Raw genomic sequence first — 19,150 nt, forward strand, 5'->3', positions numbered from 1 at the left:
GCAAAAAGAGTGCGCCTATAAAGGAGCTCTGCTCAGAAGCGGACATAAACCCGTGGGGGAGTGCTTATAGAATCGTAATGGGACGATTCAGAGGCCGTTTATCTCCGCAGATCACGTGTCCCACCCTCTTGCTGAAAATCATCCAGGGGTTATTCCCTCAGCAAGAGGAGAGCACCGACATATTCCAACCACCTCTGAATGAGACGACAATTCCTCCAGTCACCAGAGACGATCTGCTGGAGATCTGCGGCAGAATAGGAGACAATAAAGCTCCGCGTCTGGACGGAGTATCGAATAAGCCCCTTAAGCTTGCCGTGAAATCCAGGCCGGACATGTTCGCTGAGTTGTTCGAAGCGTGCATGTCCAAGGAAATATTTCGAGCGGTATGGAAGCGGCAGAAGTTGGTGCTTCTGCCTAAGCCTGGTAAATCTCCAGGTGAACCATCCTCATGCCGACCCATATGTCTTTTGGACACGTTGGAGAAAATGTTAGAGCGGATAAACTATAATAGATTACTCCCGGTAGTTGAGAGCCAAGGCGGCCTTTCAGATCGGCAGTATGGGTTCCGTAAAGCCAAATCAACCATTGTTGGCATCAAATTGGTTACTGGCTTGGCCGAAGATGCAATCCACAGAACGAGTAGTACCAGCAAATATTGCGTGGTGGTAACCCTGGACGTGGAAAATGCATTCAATTCGTCCAATTGGAATCTAATTCGGAAATCCCTAGCGAAGGTTGGTATTCCCGCCTATCTCGCCGCAATTGTCGATAGTTATTTAACTCTGGTACGACACTGATGATGGACCGCAGGAGTATGTCGTTTCCGCGGGTGTCCCGCAGGGTTCCGTATTGGGCCCACTACTGTGGAACATCATGTACAACGATGTACTTAATCTTCCCCTTCCGGAGGAAGCCACAGTGGTGAATTACGCTGACTCAAGCGAAGCAATCAGTGCTGTTAAAAGTTGGCTAGAGAGCTCAGGTCTGACACTGGCGGAGGAAAAAACAGAAGCGGTTCTCATCACGAAGCGCCGGAAGAGAAACTACGCCTGTATAAGAATCGGGAATCATATCATCATTTCCAAGCCGACCATCAAATACTTGGTGGTGGTGATAGACAGGAAGCTCAGTTATAAGCAACACGTGGAGAATTTTTGCGATAGATCGTCCACTGCTAGTATGGCCCTGGCGAGGATGATGCCGAACATGGGAGGGCCACGGCATAACTCTAGGTTGCTTATAGCCAGGGTGGTGACCTCAATCATGCTCTATGCGACCCCAGTTTGGAGCAAGGCGTTGCGGATGTCAGTTAATACTAGCAAACTGAATGCAGTCTACAGGAGGACAGCTCTGAGGGTATGCTCTGCCTTCAGGACTGACTCAGATGATGCAGCATTCGTCATCTCTGGAATGATGCCGATTGACATTTTGGCAGATGAGATGGCGAATATATAGCATGCAAAGCCAATCTCTCCCTTATTGCAGACGAAGAACACTGAGAGGGAGAGATCCATAAATAGATGGCAAGAGGTGGGAATGATCGCGAAAGAGTCGGTGGACTCACAGGCTCATTACCACAGTAGATCTACTATAGGCAGTACCCTTACAAAAATGACTCCACTTGCAAATGTGCTTGCAGAAGCTTATCTGTACACATCAGAGACGCTAAACAAGGAAAATGCATAATCTTCGTCAAGTCGTATTGGTAAGAGAGAGATCGGTGAGCTTTTGCTATTCTGGTACTACGGCGTGCTCACGCATATAGCAAAAAGCTGTTTCACGTATTGACTTATACATAAGCAAAAACTTGCCAATCTCACCAATACATTGGCATGTCCGGGCGGTATGTCAAACACAGCTGATCGGGTTTTCGGTACATCTCGCTCATGCTCAAGGGCAAAACAATTTGAAATCGTGTGTACTCGCACTGATTTCCCCCCTTGAGGGGCAAGGGGGAGTGAGGTAGCTGTCTAGTATCTAACTGTGTCATTACTGCCATCAAGGAGTGGTTGGAGAGACGACACGATGAGATTAATTATAATTTCACCCAGTTTCTCACGAGATTTGTGGAAGAAAGGAGGAATCTAGAGGAGATTCTAGGAGAGGTGCTGGTTCCAGAAAATCTGGTGCCGAAAATGCTAGCACATCAAGAGAATTGGGATGCGGTTAACTCCATGATCGCATCTATTCAACATAAATTGCGAAAGGCAGAGGGAAGGAGAAAAACGCGGTCACGTGCGCCGCGTATAGAAGAAATGGGATTAAGCTAGAGTGGACTGACTCCGCCCCGTGATGTAATACCTTATGGTGGTTCCGCGGGGCTGGGAGGTAGTCGGGGGTGGTTTTAGTGGGTAAAAATCCCACATGCTGCTGTGTCCAGACCAGTGTCTTTTGAAGACTTCCGCCTCCTCAAAAAAAGAAAGACAGACAGACGGACAGACAGACAGACGGACAGACAGACATCGACTCGATTCTAATAAGGTTTTGTTTCGCACGAAACCTTAAAAATATGAAAAATCAAGAACTATTAAGTGTCGGTGTTCCTAGAAAGCAACGGGATTTATACTTTCTATTGGCCTCGCTAAAACCCTGACGCCAATCCAATGAGAATATTTCGCGATATTTAAAGTTTCGCATATGCAGAATGAAACTAAAGGACTACCTAATTACTAATTGTTTTGCAGTAATTGTTTTAAATAAAAATAAAACTAGGTAGTTTTCTCCTACTACAATATATTTTAATAGTTAGTAAATACGTATTTCGAGAGCTACTTAGTCCCTTCCTCAGTACTTAAGCTACATCGGAACGATAACTATTTTAATTGTTTTAAAAATATTATAATAGGAAAAAGTTAGAGAAACGCTACTAAAATGGGTTTGCTTAGCAAAATGTATTTCCCAGATAATATTGTAGTAACGCCTCTTTATCGGTTTTCTGTCTATTTTTCTCGGTCTTTTGCCAATAGACATTTAAAAAACTCGGTCTCTCATTTTCAGGGCGTGAAGTGTGAACGGATCCTTGTTGCAAAATTTCAAAAGTAACAAGCTATTTGCTTGTTACTTTTGATAGTTATGGAAAAGAGGACTAACATTTTACACGACGAAAATAATTTCGATTGTGCTTTTTTTGGCCGCCAGTGTATAATTATCCGAATTGGTCCCTACGCGCAAGTTTCCTATTCATATATATGTATCGTCTCGAGAAACTGGGACTGATATGTATCAGTCTCAGTTTCGTTTAAGTAATAATTCTTAATGCTCGTGGGATTTCGTACTTTTAAAATGATTTTTTTGATAATTTTCTAAAATATAGTAACATACCACTAATTACTTTGGGGGGAGGGGGTGTCTTTTGAGATCAAATTTTTCGTTTGTATAGGTTCTCAAAGCAAAACCGTTTACCCTTTTATACTTGCATTTTGTGTCCTACTTCCCTTATCTTCCAACGGGAAAGAAAAGTTAAGCCAGCTCCAGTGGCGGGGCGTGCGTTGATAATTAGTGGCAGCAAAATCATAGAATATATATATAAATAACAATTTACATATCTATTTACATGTGAATATATATTTAAATCCAATATTTGAATAAAATTTAAATTTTTTAAAATTTAAAAATAAACAAGTAAAATAAATATTTAAAATAGTTTTAGTATGATAACTGGTTTGTGTAAAAATTGTTTAAAAAACACCGGAATAGCATGAAACTATATAACAATGCTTTATAATTGATAATTTGCAATGAGCATAAATCAAGTTGAATTCAGATAAAGGTAAAATCGATCTCGTATGTTTAGATATTTCCGGAGCCTTTCAACAGTTTTATAAAAATTATTTCGATTGCCGAATCTTTCTGTGCGCCGCACGTTATTTTCGGAAGAAAATAACAGACATGGCCTACAAAACAATTTGTTTTTAACGTCTCAGCCGTTGAATCAATCCACAACATTATACAATTTACTAGGAAAATTGCGAACGCAAGACTTCTTTCCATTTTAATATTTAATACTGGGATTCAATAATTTTTAATACCGACATTTGTCGCCAATTTATTCCTTGCTAGCAAACGAACGCAATCCAAGAAACTTATATAACAAATTATCAATCACACAAAAATGGGTACCCTCGCCTTCCATTGATCCAACAAAGACACCACTTTCAAATCGATAACTACTCAACACTAATTTTCACTTTAAATCTGCACTTGCAAATTTACAAGGCGCAAAAACTCTAATATTCAAAACACTCTACTCAAACAAATCACATACAACCGAAAATCAAATTGGAAAGCTTAGCATTCATTCATTCCGTGTTCATTGATGTTCCCCATCTAGTAAGAATCCTGCGAAATCACTTTGTCACGTAAACGAATGTTAGTTTTCGTTTAGGTAATATACCCTTATATTGTCTAAACGGAAACTAGCATTAAGTGGTGGAAGAAAAAAAGTTCTCAATGACGTAATGCACAGAGCGACGACCAGATTTCGCATCAAATCTCACAATCTGGTTTTCTTTAGTTGACGTTACACGATCAATATTTCATTGCCAGACCAACGTCAGTGATTGTCTAGAACTTGACGCAACAGTTCGAAAAGAAGGTAGTAGTTTAAAGTTTTGAATTAGTTTTTATTTCAAACAGAACTATTTACGAAAGGAGGAAGTTTGTTTTAATGAGTTGCTAAAACTGGTCACGCCATATCAACGCAGCAAGACACGGTAATGCTGGAGGTAATAAATTGCTGCTGCATTAAATTGGCGAACCGTACGATCAAGATCAATCAATTAAAAAAGTTAAATACTGATTGAGCGATGTTTTACTTACCACTGGCTTTTCCCCAGAAGGTGTAAGTATGAGAATGCCCAGCTGTTCGGAACACCAACTTCATCTACCCCTGCTCGTAGCTTTCGAGATGCAGAATTTTTTTCATTTCTTGGCGATATTTGGAGTTCAATATGTTTACTTTCAGCCTGACTTCCTGACTGGTTGCTCCAGGTTTATTTTTTTAATCACCAGCAGCTTACCGATAGCCTCATTCATTTTATATTTATTTATATAATAGGAATGAGTCTTGTCCCACTAGAGGGCAAATAACTACAGTTCATATTGGCTTTCCACTTCTCCTTAGATAGTGCAAGTATTGGAATGCCCAGCTGTTCGGAGCAAAAACTTCACCTGCCCTGCTCTTAACCTCCGGGATGAAACAATTTTCAATTTTCCAATTTTTGACGATAATTGGAGTACAATATATTTACTTTCGCCTTCACTCTCCATATTTAATTTCTTTTAAGACCGCAGCAGCTTCGCCATAGCCTCATTCCTTTTATATTTATTTATATAATTGGAATGAGTCTTGTCCCACAAGAGAGGAAGTGCCTGATAAGTTCATACTTACTTATGAGGGTCATACGATATCGGCTGTACACCACGGCCTACTATTTCCTTGGTTAAATAAATTTTTAGTTTATTTCAAGGTACGGACGTCTACGAAAATTCAAACTTGCTATCGACAAACATTTTTTCCACTTGTATACTACTTCAATTCAACATAACAATAAATATGAACACAGGTCGATTCTCCGTACACAAATAATCTCCAAGTTTATGCGAGCAGCGTATGCACCTTTCTATATTTTATGATGAAAAAAAAGAAGACAAATTTTATTTTTTAATACCGAATAGTGAGTTTTTTATTTCTCATATACCAGTATTTCGAAGACCAATTGTCCTCTTCCTCAGTGTGTTTTTACCTGACCTGCTTATGGACCAGCTTGTCCTTAAATACTTAAAGCCCGACCTTAATTACTAGTTAATTTTATTACCTAATTAATCCAAAAAGTCAGCTGTTGACTTTCCTAAATCAGTGTTAATTCTTTTTTCCTCCCGTATTTTGTGGGTAATGAAACTCTCTAATGTGACCAATTTGCGGAAGTCATTAACCTCCTTAACTACCCTTAGGTTATCCTCCGTTATTGTATGTTTTTCCTCGATGATGTGCCTGGCTACCAATGATTTAAGGATGTTTTGGTCTGCCTTTTGCTTTCGCCAGATTTGCTTCCCTTATATGTTCGTCGAACTTTGTTGTTATTAATCTTCTAGTTTGCCCTATATATGATGTGGCATTTATCATTGTTTAAATGTTCCTCTCGTAAAGGCCTGGTTAGCATGCGATGGAGCATTGCGTTGTACGGTGTTATTTCTTGTGAGAAGGAGTGTTTGTGTTAGGTAATATTGTCTTTTTTCATTATAAAATGAGGCGAAAAAACGACACACACAACCGAAGAAATAACTATATTTTATGTTATAAAAATCATAATATTAAATGCAACTAAGAGTGCACATACTTCCGGCTTAAATTCAATTTTTATGAATGGAAGCGACTTGACCAATGTAAAACACCGCCAAATTGCAAAGGGCGTAATCTCTCATCAGAACGACCCTTCCCGATATACCGTGGAATTTGCCGACCTGAAATCTTCATTGTACATTAAAGTTGCATGCGGATTGGAGGTTGTTTGTTTTATTGTATTTCCAGCTTAACACACGTGTAGGTGCGACGCTTTGTGCTAACGAGCCTTACAAGTTCACGACACCGAGCGCGCTCATTGCCTAAGTGTAATTTCGTGGTGTTTCTATCGATGAAATTATTTGAAATAATTAAGACTTCTCTTTTCTATTCGTTTATAATAACTTATGAAGCTTGCGAATATCGATATTCAGCAAGCTACTTATTCCCTTCATCAGTGCTAACAAGTAGTTCCCGAAATATCTGTATTTGCAAGTTTAATAAATTATTACCAGCGAATAGAAAAAACAAGCCTTAATTATTTCAAATAGCGATGAATGTCGTTGGCCTGAGGCAATACCTCTGAAAGACATTACGGCGCAATCATGTGCCGAAGCCCTCTGTCGAGAGTGGATACCTCGCTTTGGCGTCCCTTCAGTGGTCATCACTGACCAGGGAATGCAATTTGAGTGCACCCTTTTCTCCGAGTTAGGCAAACTCCTTGGTTTTAAACGCCAGCGGACTACCACCCGCAATCCAATGGGATGCTAGCACGTTGACACCGGACGCTGAAAGCCGCCATTATGGCACCCGACGATCCGTCCTGGTCCCAAGTCTTGCCTCTGGCCCTACTCGGCCTACGTACAACCCGACGAGAGGAATTTGCTGCCAGCCCCGCGGAGCTGGTATACGGGGAGAACCCGAGACTCCCAAGCGATCCGGTCTTCGACAAGAGATCGGGTCTCACAGAATCGGGGTTGGTGCGTCTGCTGAGGGACAATCTCCGACGCATAAAAGCCACACCACCCACCCGACACTCGTCCACACCTGCCTGTTCGCCCAAGGAACTGGACACGTGCACGCACGTTCTGGTCAGGACGGGTATCGTCCGGAAGCCGCTGCAGCCTCCATATGAGGGCCCGTACCGCGTTCTCGAGCGAGGAGAACATTTCTTCCAGCTCGAGATCAGTGGAAACAAAAAGGCGGTCTCTCTGTCCAGACTGAAACCAGTGTCTGCCCCGAAGCAGCGTCGTGTCCGCTTTATGGATTGGCGGTGAACGAAGTTCCGGGATCAGTCGCCGAAACCCCTAGGTTTAATCTGGGGGCGGAGTGTTGTGGCGCGGTAGAATTCGCAGCATTCGAAATTTATTTCGAATGTTGCGAATGCGAACAAATAGGTGGCGCGGAACTTTCCACTTTGTAGAGCTCGCCACGGGAGTGAAAGACTAGCGAGGAAAGTGTGCCATGAATTAGGGGCAGAAAAAAACACATGAAGCGAGATGATTCTCTTCTGCCTCCAACGTGTAAATAGTCGGTTATCACGCGGTGCAGTTTTTAATTAATTTAAACTCATTCATTAAAATTAATAAAATTTAATTATTACATCTATCGAGTATTGATTGTGAAAACTGTTAGTCTATGCTCCGGCGTACCTAAAAATTGTAGTTTGCAAGAAATGGACTATTTTAGTTAAAACTTGATTTGAATTTGAATAATAGTGACACAAAATTCTAACGCAATCGTATATTATCAAATAAGATTGGAGTCAACGTTTAAAAAACATTAACTCAAATTGAAATGATCCTTACAATCCTCCTGACTCCAAAGAAAGTGCATTCCTTCGGACGATGGTGATTCACTTCTTTTAAAAATTTCCTTTCGGAACGGCCAAAAAAGCTTTCTGCGAGGTTTTTGTGAAGTTTTTTGTACAGCAAGGCACGAAACAATATTTCATCAGCATTTCACACGGAAATTAATATTGACAGTTTTATCTTTTTATGAGTAACTGCCAGTTGCCGGCCGTTGAAGATTCTTGAGTCGAGTTGTGACGTCACACAAAATGGCGCGGGCTTTTCAGTCTGTTCGAATTTGGTTGAAATTTAAAATGCTGATAATTCCTAACACACAGTTTTTTTTAATAACGGCCTTTGAGAGTTTTGTTAGATTGCACTATAGAAGTGATGAAAATAAGGCGGGGAGTCAATTATTCAGAAAATACTTCATGCAATTTGTGTAATGTGATTTAATGGAAAATTCTTTGTTTCTCAGCTAATTTAACATTTCGTTTTGAAGTAACAACGCGGAGTGCCTTCGAAAAGTCACGTAGCAAACAACAATAGCCCTTACATGCAAACCGCGAACGGAACACTTGACGGCGAGGCTTATTAATGGTAAGTGGCCCGCAGCTGATGACAAAATTCAAAACAGCAACCCACGTCTTCTGCCTTGACGCCACAATAAACTGAAACCGACCCATCATTCGTTACATCAACAAATCTTTGAACAGTGTACTCCATTCTCCACCTCAATGTTTTCATTCTATTGCCCAAACTAAGATAGACTAAAGGCACTTTTGAAGATCCCACTCATTAGCATGATAGTGGTCAAATTAGCTGTCCAAACTTCCCAGGCAGTAACTTAAACCATATTGGATTTAGGGCGCCGCTATAGTTTTCGCAAGTTATCATAGTTTCATTTTCTAATTTGTTTTCCTATATTTGCCAAGATTTCTTTGAAACAAGGGTGGCAAAATCGTTTGATTGCAAAACGAATTTGAATTCTTAAATTTTGCAATCGAATACATAAGGTGACAACACAATTCAGAATTTCATATTAACGTAACCGCACGTTTATTAAAATTCTACCATCCGAAGCCAAGAGCGAAAGATTGAGCGAAAATCGAATAAAGTTGAACATAGCTCGCTTGGTACATCCATATACAGTGGGAGAAACTTTAAGTTGAATAGAACTGTTGTATGGGGTCGGTCCGTCGCAAAATGTGGCGTCAGCATAACGACCGTGGGTAAGCCGGGTCGTTATGGAATGGCACAGGAGGGTTAGCAAGCATCGCAATCGCTTAGTAGCACGCAGATAGAATAGGTTGTTCAGAGCACAGTTAGATACTACCCAGCTATCACACCCCCCCCCCCCCCCCCTTGCCCCTAGAATCTCCTCTAGATTCCTCCTTTCTTCCACAAATCTCGTGAGAAACTGGGTGAAATTATAATTAATCTCATCGTGTCGTCTCTCCAACCACTCCTTGATGGCAGTAATGACACAGTTAGATACTAGACAGCTACCTCACTCCCCCTTGCCCCTCAAGGGGGGAAATCAGTGCGAATACGCACGATTTCAAATTGTTTTGCCCTTGAGCATGAGCGGGATGTAACGAAAATCCGATCAGCTGTGTTTGACATGCCACCCGGACTTGCCAATGGATTGGTGAGATCGGCAAGTTTTTGCTTATGGATAAGTGAATACGTGAGACAACTTTTTGCTATATGTACTGTATGTACGCCGTAGTACCAGAATAGCAAAAGCTCTCTCTTACCAATACAATTTGACGAAGATTATGTCTTTTCCTTGTTTAGCATCTCTAATGCGTACAGATAAGCTTCTGCAAGCACAATAGCAAGTAGGGTCATTTTTGTGTGGGTTCTGGCTGTAGTAGATCTACTGTGGTTCAGAGTACTTGAAATATCGAAGGTGGGAAGACTATACGCAGGTGAAAGTGCCTAGGCAAGCCTTGAAGTTTTGCGGGACAATAAATATAACCTCCGGCGGGCAGGGCTTCTCCGTTAGGATCGCAGTTGCGTTCTGCGCATCATGCGTGGTAGTATTAGTGCATCTGGAAACGCTTGATATAGAAATTTTCCAGCTTAGTGCTAAAGCATCCGAATAATATTGCAATGACATTTTATCAATTTCATGTTGTACTTTTGTATGGATGATGGTTGTTTAGTTTCATAAATTTGGACGCAGAAAGGTGCTATAGAAACACGGTACACAATCCGTTAACGTTTCTGCAGAACGTCCAGCGAGCCTGACTGGTCCTCAAAACTGGATGATTCATTTTTGTTCTACTTTTTTGGCAAGTTTCATCTCTCGGGTATAGTTTTCTTGATCAAGAATAACTGGTTTCTCTTTGAAAAGAAGAAGAAGGATGTTTTGTTGACGGAACTAACAAGAGGAGCATGTCGTTTGGCGCTAACAAGGCTCGCGATGTGTTCCGTTTGAAATTTGCGCCTAACCGCAATTGTTATTTGTTACGTCAGTTTTCAATGGCACTTCACGTTGTTACTTCAAAACATTGACACGAAATATCAAATCAGCTGTGAAATAAATCACATTACATACAGTTACATAAAGCATTTCCTAAATAATTACCTCCCGAAAATTCCAGTTTGACAGTTTGACGTCTTTCGTCGTGGCTGTCGTGGGCTCTACGAGGCTCGCGCAAGATGTGTATTGTAGGTGAAATGAACAAACTGCAGATAACTTTGGCAGTGATAAAACCACATGTCGTTAAGAATTTATTTGCATTAGAGAGTATACAGAAGAGAATAGAATGTGAATTCGAAGTAGTAGGTATTCGTGAGGTTGTTATTTCGAGGGAAATGGCCGAGCGGTTCTATGCAGAGCATCGTAGTAAGTTTTTTTACAACCGCCTCTTATCCTTTATAACCAGGTATTTTAGCTGATTTATTCAGTATCAGCACATTCAAAACATTTAAAACACTGCTTTCAGCGGACCTTCAGTCGCGTTGATTCTAGCAGCTGAGAACGCTGTGTCGAAGTGGCGACAAATAATGGGACCAACTAAAGTATACAAAACGATTTATAGTGAGCCGGATACAATTCGTGGCCAGTTTGGCCTATCAGATACAAGAAATGCATGTCATGGGTCAGATGCAATGGAATCAGCGTTAAACGAAATAAACGTCTTTTTCCCGGACTTTGATTTTGAGGAATGGCGGAAAAATCACCCAACGTTGTAATCCTTTGATGGACTACCCATGTAGTTCGATGGAGCTCCAAAACGTTTGGTAGCCGACAGGAATATGCTACTATAGTACGATTTCTTTTTTGAAGAACAATTTCTATCATTTGGACTTCGTTTTAGGCCGACTTTATGTAGGGTATTTGGAAGGATTTTCAACTAAATAGAACAGAAATTCATGCAGTAGTTTCATTGTGAATGTTTCAAATCTACCGAAAATATCGACACTTGTTTGGTTATTCGCATTAACAGTCGGATTTTAATGAAAGATGCGTGGAACATCAACCTAGTGATATCACTTTTTGAGAAAAGGATATTAAGGTCCTAGTTAGAGCCGCGTCCGAGTACTGAAAAAATTTTTGGAACGAGAAAGGAAATGGATTTCCTGTCATTTTTTGGAAAGCCAATCATAACGTATCACTTGGAAAATCACAAATTTGACTGGCGCATGTCACTGACATCAATGGTACGATAGTCAACTGTTCAAGGAAATGGTTTTCTGGTCATTAGAAAATTGAATGATCATTTTTCTAAGAGGCTAACCGACGTCTTACGAAATAATGTCACAAACATCACCGATATTAACAAATATAACATATTACTAGGAAGACATTTGTCCTACGTTTGTTAATGTATGGAGAATGAATTCATGCAATAAAAGTAAGAGAAAACAACAAAAGGTTCCATATACTATATTACTTTCACAAGCAAGGAACAGAAACTCATGACACGTACGATTTAGCATTTATAGCATCTATCAAACACAAATTCGAAATCATTTTTTCGCCGTGAAGCTAGCCAAGAGGACAAAAATTCACAACACTAGCAGATTCGCAATCCAAAGTGGGCATCGTCACCCCTTAGCCATTATTGTCAATAGTACTAAGAAGGACGACGGGATGTGTCGAACGATACATTACAGTGCAATATTGCCTAGAGCAACACACATGCATATATAAATCAGCGCCCGGCATTGATTACTGGGCAATAACATTACCAATCATATTTCAAATTTTTCTCCACGTATTTCCGTTCAATGTTGCTATTTTGGGGAATAGCAATATCAATAACATACGCGGAGCGACCCGTTTTGTCAACAAGCAGTATGTCAGGCTTGTTGTGTAGTATGTGGTGATCAGTTAGAACTTGCCGGGCCCAATGCATGCTGCAAACAGAACTATCGAGTACTGTTTGCGGCTCATATCGGTAAACCGGATGTGTCATTTTTGTATTTTGCCCTTCTGCTTTAGTACTGAATTATAATAAAATGAATCGGTCTGAAGATGAAAAGGCACGGTGAGAACCTCAAAAGGCGCGCCTCATGGAGATTATCGATTGCGAATGCGATCCGTCGTGGATCTTCCCTTTCGATTGCGGCACGGGTCCGGAGAATTATGGCATCACATTTTGTTGTTTTCATTTCCAGCTTTAGTTCGCGTGTTCAAAGGATCTAACTATAATGTAAACAATATACTAATATTTTACAAAAAATACGTTTTTTCTTTCAATCTAAATCTAATTTAAATCCTAATTGCTCAATTATTGTCAGTTACAAACTTAAAAATTTGAAATATGAAATAAAAAAACTGAAAATTTACAGTAAGAAAAATACCGCGGATATTTTGATAGAAATGTAAAAGATAATTGTATGTTCAACAATAGGAAGTTTTTTAACCGGAATTAAATATCCCTTCTTCCAAATACTCCTCACGCGAAATAGTCTAGTGCAATTATATTAGGCGATATTCCAAGCCATCGTAGTTGCCCATAATGGCCTATCAATCCATGATGATATTCTTGCCTTATTTAATACATTTAGCCTGATAAATTTCAAAAATTTAATAATACAATATGATTAACTAAATTTTGAGGCCTAGAGGGTTGATATGGAGCTCTTTCATATATTTCGTATCCAGAGATAAGAAATTTAAATTCATTAAATGGTAAGTAGAAGAAGTTGGAAGTAAATTCAAAGTCCGAGTTTTGATTAGGACCTTGAAAAAATAAATTAAATATAAAATCCCGTGTGTCAGATCCGCGGAATCGAATTTTTTTTTGCATCAATTGTATCTAGATATAGCGTAGAATGTATGGGCAAAGTGATTTTTGATATTCGGAATCGTTCGGAAATTATAGTGTTAAACACGTGATAAGTCACATGCCAGATTTATGCCGATCGCCGTAATAAAGCTCGTATTTATCGGTTCGAATTCGCTAAACGGACAAGAATTGAAGCCAAGGCTGTACATGTGTTTCTTCAAGAAACCTAAGGTTTATGGACTAGGTATAGCAGATTAATGATCAGTTAAGGTTTATATAGAAAAATCGCATTCTACTTTTTAAATGCGTTTTTCTCCAAACTGCATATTGAAAATCCGCTGCTACCATAGCCCAAAATCTACCCAACGAAATTTTTTGAAATTTTCACGACTTTTTCAGAACACATTTTTACGGTCCGCAAACTAGGATAATTGCGATTCATTCAGTAGTTTTTTATTCATTAAAGAAGCTTTAAAAAACACCAAAATTCACAAAAAAAAAGTTTAACACGAAACACGCCAAAATTTATATTTTTAATATTTTTTCATAATCCTTGTTTGCGGACTGTAGTTAAGTCTGCACGTTGAAATGCCGATTTTTTTTTCTATTAGATGATCACAGCGCCCTTCAGCGTGGCAGCAGAAAATACCTTTTCTGGAGATGGGTGTATAAGTTGCTCTGTATTTCAATAACGGACTATGGGATCGGGCTGGAAAAATTACTATGCATGCTCAAGATAATAAATCTATGGTGAAAAATTTTGTATTTGTATCTTTATCCAGTTCTTCGCAAAAAAATTCTAAAAACTGCCAAGAAAAATGGCCTTCACACGGGATGACCCCCTTAAGATTATTTAATTTATATTTAGATGCTTGAACAATGCATCTCGCTGGGTCTGGAATATTATTAAATATTATACGGAAGATTGATGCGATGCGATTCCTCGGTGGTGTTAATGATAACATTGCATTGGCTTCGCCATGATGTGTTGTTTCCGATGTATGCAGGTAATCGATATGGCCGCTTTGTGAGATCCTCCAAGGGTAGCTCAAGATGTAATGTAAAATGTCGTTCCACCTTTGTTATTTGATCCCAATGTATGCTATTCAACGTACTAATTATTCGCTCAACGTGGAGAATACGAATGTATTATGACACTTTATTTTCCAAACTTTCTTGTATTAAGTTAAGCTGAAAATTTTTGTGTTGCCATCTTCTATAACGTTGAAACTACCGTTTTTCTCCGAAATTTACATGATGCATTTTGTACATTATACGGTGAAGTTAAGGAGTTCCTTAATTCTTAAGACAGATGACAGGCTAGTTTTTTAAAAAAACTTTTCATCAAATACGAAAAAAGTTGGAATTGTTCCTTCCGCGCGGGGCTTTGAAGGGAAGGCTAATTTTCTTAGTAATTATTTTTTATTAAATGCACAATATCCGTAACACTAATAATGGCAGTGTCCGGATAGCCGAGTGTTTAGAGCGCAAGTCCGTCATACGGAAGGTCGCTGTTCAAATCTCACCGGTGGCAGTGGGATTTGTATCGTGATTTGGCGTCCGATACCAGTCGACTCAGCTGTGAATGAGTACCTGAGTCCAAATCAGGGTAATAATCTCGGGCGAGCGTAATGCTGACCACATTGCCTCCTACAGGGTTCTATAGTGCTCTAACACACTTCAAGGCCCTGATTCAATATGGATTGTTGCGCCAACGATTATTATTATTAATAATAGCACTGGGTTATAACTTCTATGAAATCCGTTTGAAAACAAAGTGTGCGAAATCCTAATGTAACTTGCCACACTTTGTAGTATCATGATCTATCAACGATCAACTCTGAAATACTATATCTAACTTGGATTTGATGATGAGTTATGAGTCATCGACAGGATGTTTATTTTAGGATAAATAATATTGTGAATTGGAATGTTTTGAAAGATATGGTTTTAAAGTATTTTACGACAATATGGAATCGAAGAATAGGGTACAACGGAAATAAAGATTAATGTTTATGTAATGAATTCTGTAAAAATGGACTTAAGTGTATTTATAGGTTATGCTTCATTAATGTTATCCATTATAAGCGTAATACATCTTGCACTTCACTGTGATAATGATTCCCCGTGAAGTTGGGGCTAAGAATAATTTCAAAAAATTCAATGCTCGTCGTAAAAGCGACTAAAATGGGTAGAAATTTGTGGATGCTAACCTGTAAATTTCCATTTTTCTTAATAACCAAACGCTTTCGACGCCTCGGATCTGCCGGAAAGCCTGACACGTTATGATCAGCAGCCTTGTAGATGTGCGTAACAAAGGAGGACCTGACATCGGATTCAAAAAATCACAACCTGATTGTCACTTGACTTCGTTTGGTTGTGGCGTCTACTGCTTCTCACGGTTGGAAACCTCCCCCAACTTTAATACCGACACTTATCATCGCTTGACTATCAGAGAATTATCTTGCCGGTCGGGCGGTAGATGTGTTGAATTATCCGTCTGAGACTTTTAATGAGCGTTAGACCGCCATTAAAAATTGTCAAGCGCTAATCAGTGTTGCGTGGGTTGACTGCAGAATCGTGGAAACAGGTCGATGAACGCAAAGTGTTGGCTCTAAATGTCAATGCAGGTGCAAGCATGACACGCATTCAAACTCCGATGCCGTGAGAAATTTCGGAAAGTGCGTCGTAGTTTAGCAAATTAACAATTTCTTTTTTTGTTATTCATTGATGAGCTCCGCCCGTGACACGAATAGCAGCTCCCTTTCCTTTTCCTTGACAATACTCCACTTCCAGCTAAAACCAACGGGAGTCTCAGCGACGTGTGGCTCCTTCAACTCATTTGCCCCAAATCGCAATGGACGCATCGCACACCTCTGTTCCTGACTGCGTTTTCTTTCTGCAAAAAAAAGGTTTTAGTTGGGTTGAGGAAACCCTTTGGCCATTTCTCCAACGTTGATGGTATGCGCCTCGCTCAAGGACTTCAAAAGGGCCCTCGTTGGGTGACAGCAACGGTTTCCGGGAAGCATATGTCCTAATTAGAATATCCGTACAGGAGTCGAGATCTCTAGGCACGTCAGCCAAGTTTTTTGGGTGGTGGTGACTTCAGCTTTCGCACTGCGCCCTTGAGTAAACGCACCACACCGGTGGTGGGTGGCTGAGGAGTCTTTGTTTTAAACCAGCCCCGCGGAGGAGTTTTGCCCAACTTTGAGATTATAATCGCTGACACACCAACGTATGGAATCCACTCTTGACAGAGGGCATAAGCGTAAGATTATGCAGAAAGGGAAGCTAGTTGATGTGGTTCTGAACATTATGCTCAAAGAGACTGCGCTCGGCAATGTTGTTGCCGTATTTTAAATGTGTGTCGCAAGCTCCCTAAAAACGATAGAAAGGGTGCTGGGGAAGTAGGATGAGATTCTTCCTGATGACTTAAGGGGATCCTTGAGGACCTGTTATGTGGATCCACTAAAAATCCATAGTCGCACAGGAAGTCAACGAGTAAGATAGGAGTGCTGATGTCCGCAATAATGAAGCGCCAAGAAAACGTTTGTGGAAGTCCTAGACTAATGCCTGCTTGCCTATTGGCATTCATGCAGATCGACGACGAATCTGCCGTAGTACTGGCATGTCCAAGTGCTTGCTGAGGGTCCTGACAACCCACTCCTAAATTGCCCTTTTCAGGAGGCGGATCTAGACCGTGATCCTACTTACCGAACGCAAAGCACTGACCGCCCCTGTCAACTTGGAAACGGCGGTTGTTAGCGCTACCGCCGTCCGTTGCAGCTGAGCCACTTTGCTTGATGTGCCAGGACACTTCGCCACCACAAATTAAAACATCGACATGACAAACGGACCGCACACATCGTACTGACCATAGACACCAACCAAGGATAAACGAATCTAACAAAACAAGAGAGGAATCATCAATAGTAAACGAACCTTCTGAGCGCAAAGAAATTGACGGAAGTAATCCTTTAGAGTTTTGAACGGCTTACCACACTTAAAACTAAAAACTAAGTCGAATAATAAGCCATTAGAATATAAAACAAATTGAACCAATTGTAATAAAGACAAAATGCCTGAGAGGACATGATATAAAATAATTGAAAAAATTGCAAAAAGACAATGCATGGTATTTCAAAAATCTATCACAAAAGAATTATAAACCTGACATTTTATGTCCTGAACGAACCAAAAGAATATTAAGTTATAATAGGTGTAGATGGATTTGTGAAGTTAGGTATATCCCTTGAAATCTACAATGAAAAACTAACAGTTTTTACTAAACCGAAATTCGCAATTTAAAGAGTAAATTTGACTCTTAACAATGAAAACTATCACGAGGAAATAAATATAGAATAATGAAAAAAAAATATCTCCAACACTAAACTTTCTTACACAATCCCGATCAGCACAACAATGCGAACAAAGGGTAATACACCAATCTGGACCAAACAATATCCTTATCTAAACAGCGGCAACGGATTTGTTGACAGAAAATAACGAACCTCCTAGAAAGCGCCAAGCAAATCACCTTATAACTAATCTGTATGGACCGTACCGTACCTAAAAAAGGGGCCGACGAAAACGGTTAACCCAAGCAACGAATGGTTATAGACTTTTAAAAATTAAACGCAGAAACGATAACGGATAAATATTCAATACCAGATGTAAATTTTACTATACGAAATCTGGGGGAAGCAAAATTATTCTTAACACTTGATCTTGAATCAAGATTTCATTAGATTGAAATTAAAATCTATAAATGGAGCAAAATACGAATTTGTAAAAATGCCATTTGGATTAAAAAATGGACCATACTTCATAGATGCGTTGAGTATATCGTTAGACCATACATTGGGAAGTTTGCATACGTCATGTCATGTGATTACGTCCTAATATACTCTTCCTCTATCGAAGAACACATATGAAGGCCATTTCGCTTTTTTTGGGAATTTTTTGTGAAGAACTGAGTAAAGATACGTATACAAATTTTTCGCCATATATAAATAAATATATCTTGAGCATGTGTAATAATGTTTGCATCCCCATATCATAGTGCATTATTGAGGTACAGAGCCACATATACACATCTCAAAAAAAGGTGTTTGTCTGCTGCCACGCTACATGTTCATCTTAAAGAGAAAAAAATAAACGGTATTTTAACGTGCGGACTTAACCCCAGTTCGCAAACTACGATTAATAAAAAATAATGAAAGGTAAATATTTGGTGTCATTTTTAAACATTTTCTTGTAAATGTTGGTGTTTTTCACGGCTTCTTTAATGCATAGAAAAAAACGGCTTCTTTAATGCATAGAAAAAAACGGCTTCTTTAATGCATAGAAAAAAACGGCTTCATGAATGGCAATTATTTTAGCTTGCAAACCGTAGTAATATGTTCTGAGTAAGTCGTGGATTATGGGGGCAGCCGTTTTTCAACATGTAGTTTCGAGAAAAACGAATTTAAAAATTAGACTGTGGGTATTAATCATAAAATTTTGACTGATCATTAATTTGCTATACCTAGTCAATAAATCGGTTTCGGCTTTTTAAAAAAGTACATGCAAAGCCTTGTCTTCAATTTTCTCTCTTTAGTGAAGTCATTCGAACGTCGTTCGGGCCAGTAAATTCGTATTTCATGACTGCGGTCGACATAAACCTGACTTACGACACTTTACTTGTTTAACACTGTAATTTCCGAACGACTCCGGATATCGAAAAATCACTTTGCCAAATATCCTATACTATACCGAATTGGTGGACCTCGGCGCAAAACCGGGATGTCTGGAGTTCCTTATTAAGGCAGGCCTAGACCGGATACCGGTTG

General features: G+C 39.7%; 2 protein-coding genes across 3 annotated transcripts in view; one reads left to right on the forward strand and one right to left on the reverse strand.

Annotated features, from left to right (window-relative positions):
* Positions 1–19,150, reverse strand: part of LOC119649316 (N-acylneuraminate cytidylyltransferase A) — a 64,721-nt gene that overhangs the window by 14,027 nt on the left and 31,544 nt on the right. The window lies entirely within an intron of this gene.
* On the forward strand, positions 10,696–11,465 carry LOC119649317 (nucleoside diphosphate kinase 6-like). Its single transcript, XM_038051420.1, has 2 exons — positions 10,696–10,967; positions 11,028–11,465. The coding sequence occupies exons 1-2, from the start codon at positions 10,741–10,743 to the stop codon at positions 11,275–11,277; spliced, it is 477 nt and encodes a 158-aa protein (XP_037907348.1). The 5' UTR covers positions 10,696–10,740; the 3' UTR covers positions 11,278–11,465.

The sequence above is a fragment of the Hermetia illucens genome, chromosome 2 (assembly GCF_905115235.1).
Source record: "Hermetia illucens chromosome 2, iHerIll2.2.curated.20191125, whole genome shotgun sequence".
In the NCBI taxonomy this organism is placed as follows: domain Eukaryota; kingdom Metazoa; phylum Arthropoda; class Insecta; order Diptera; family Stratiomyidae; genus Hermetia; species Hermetia illucens.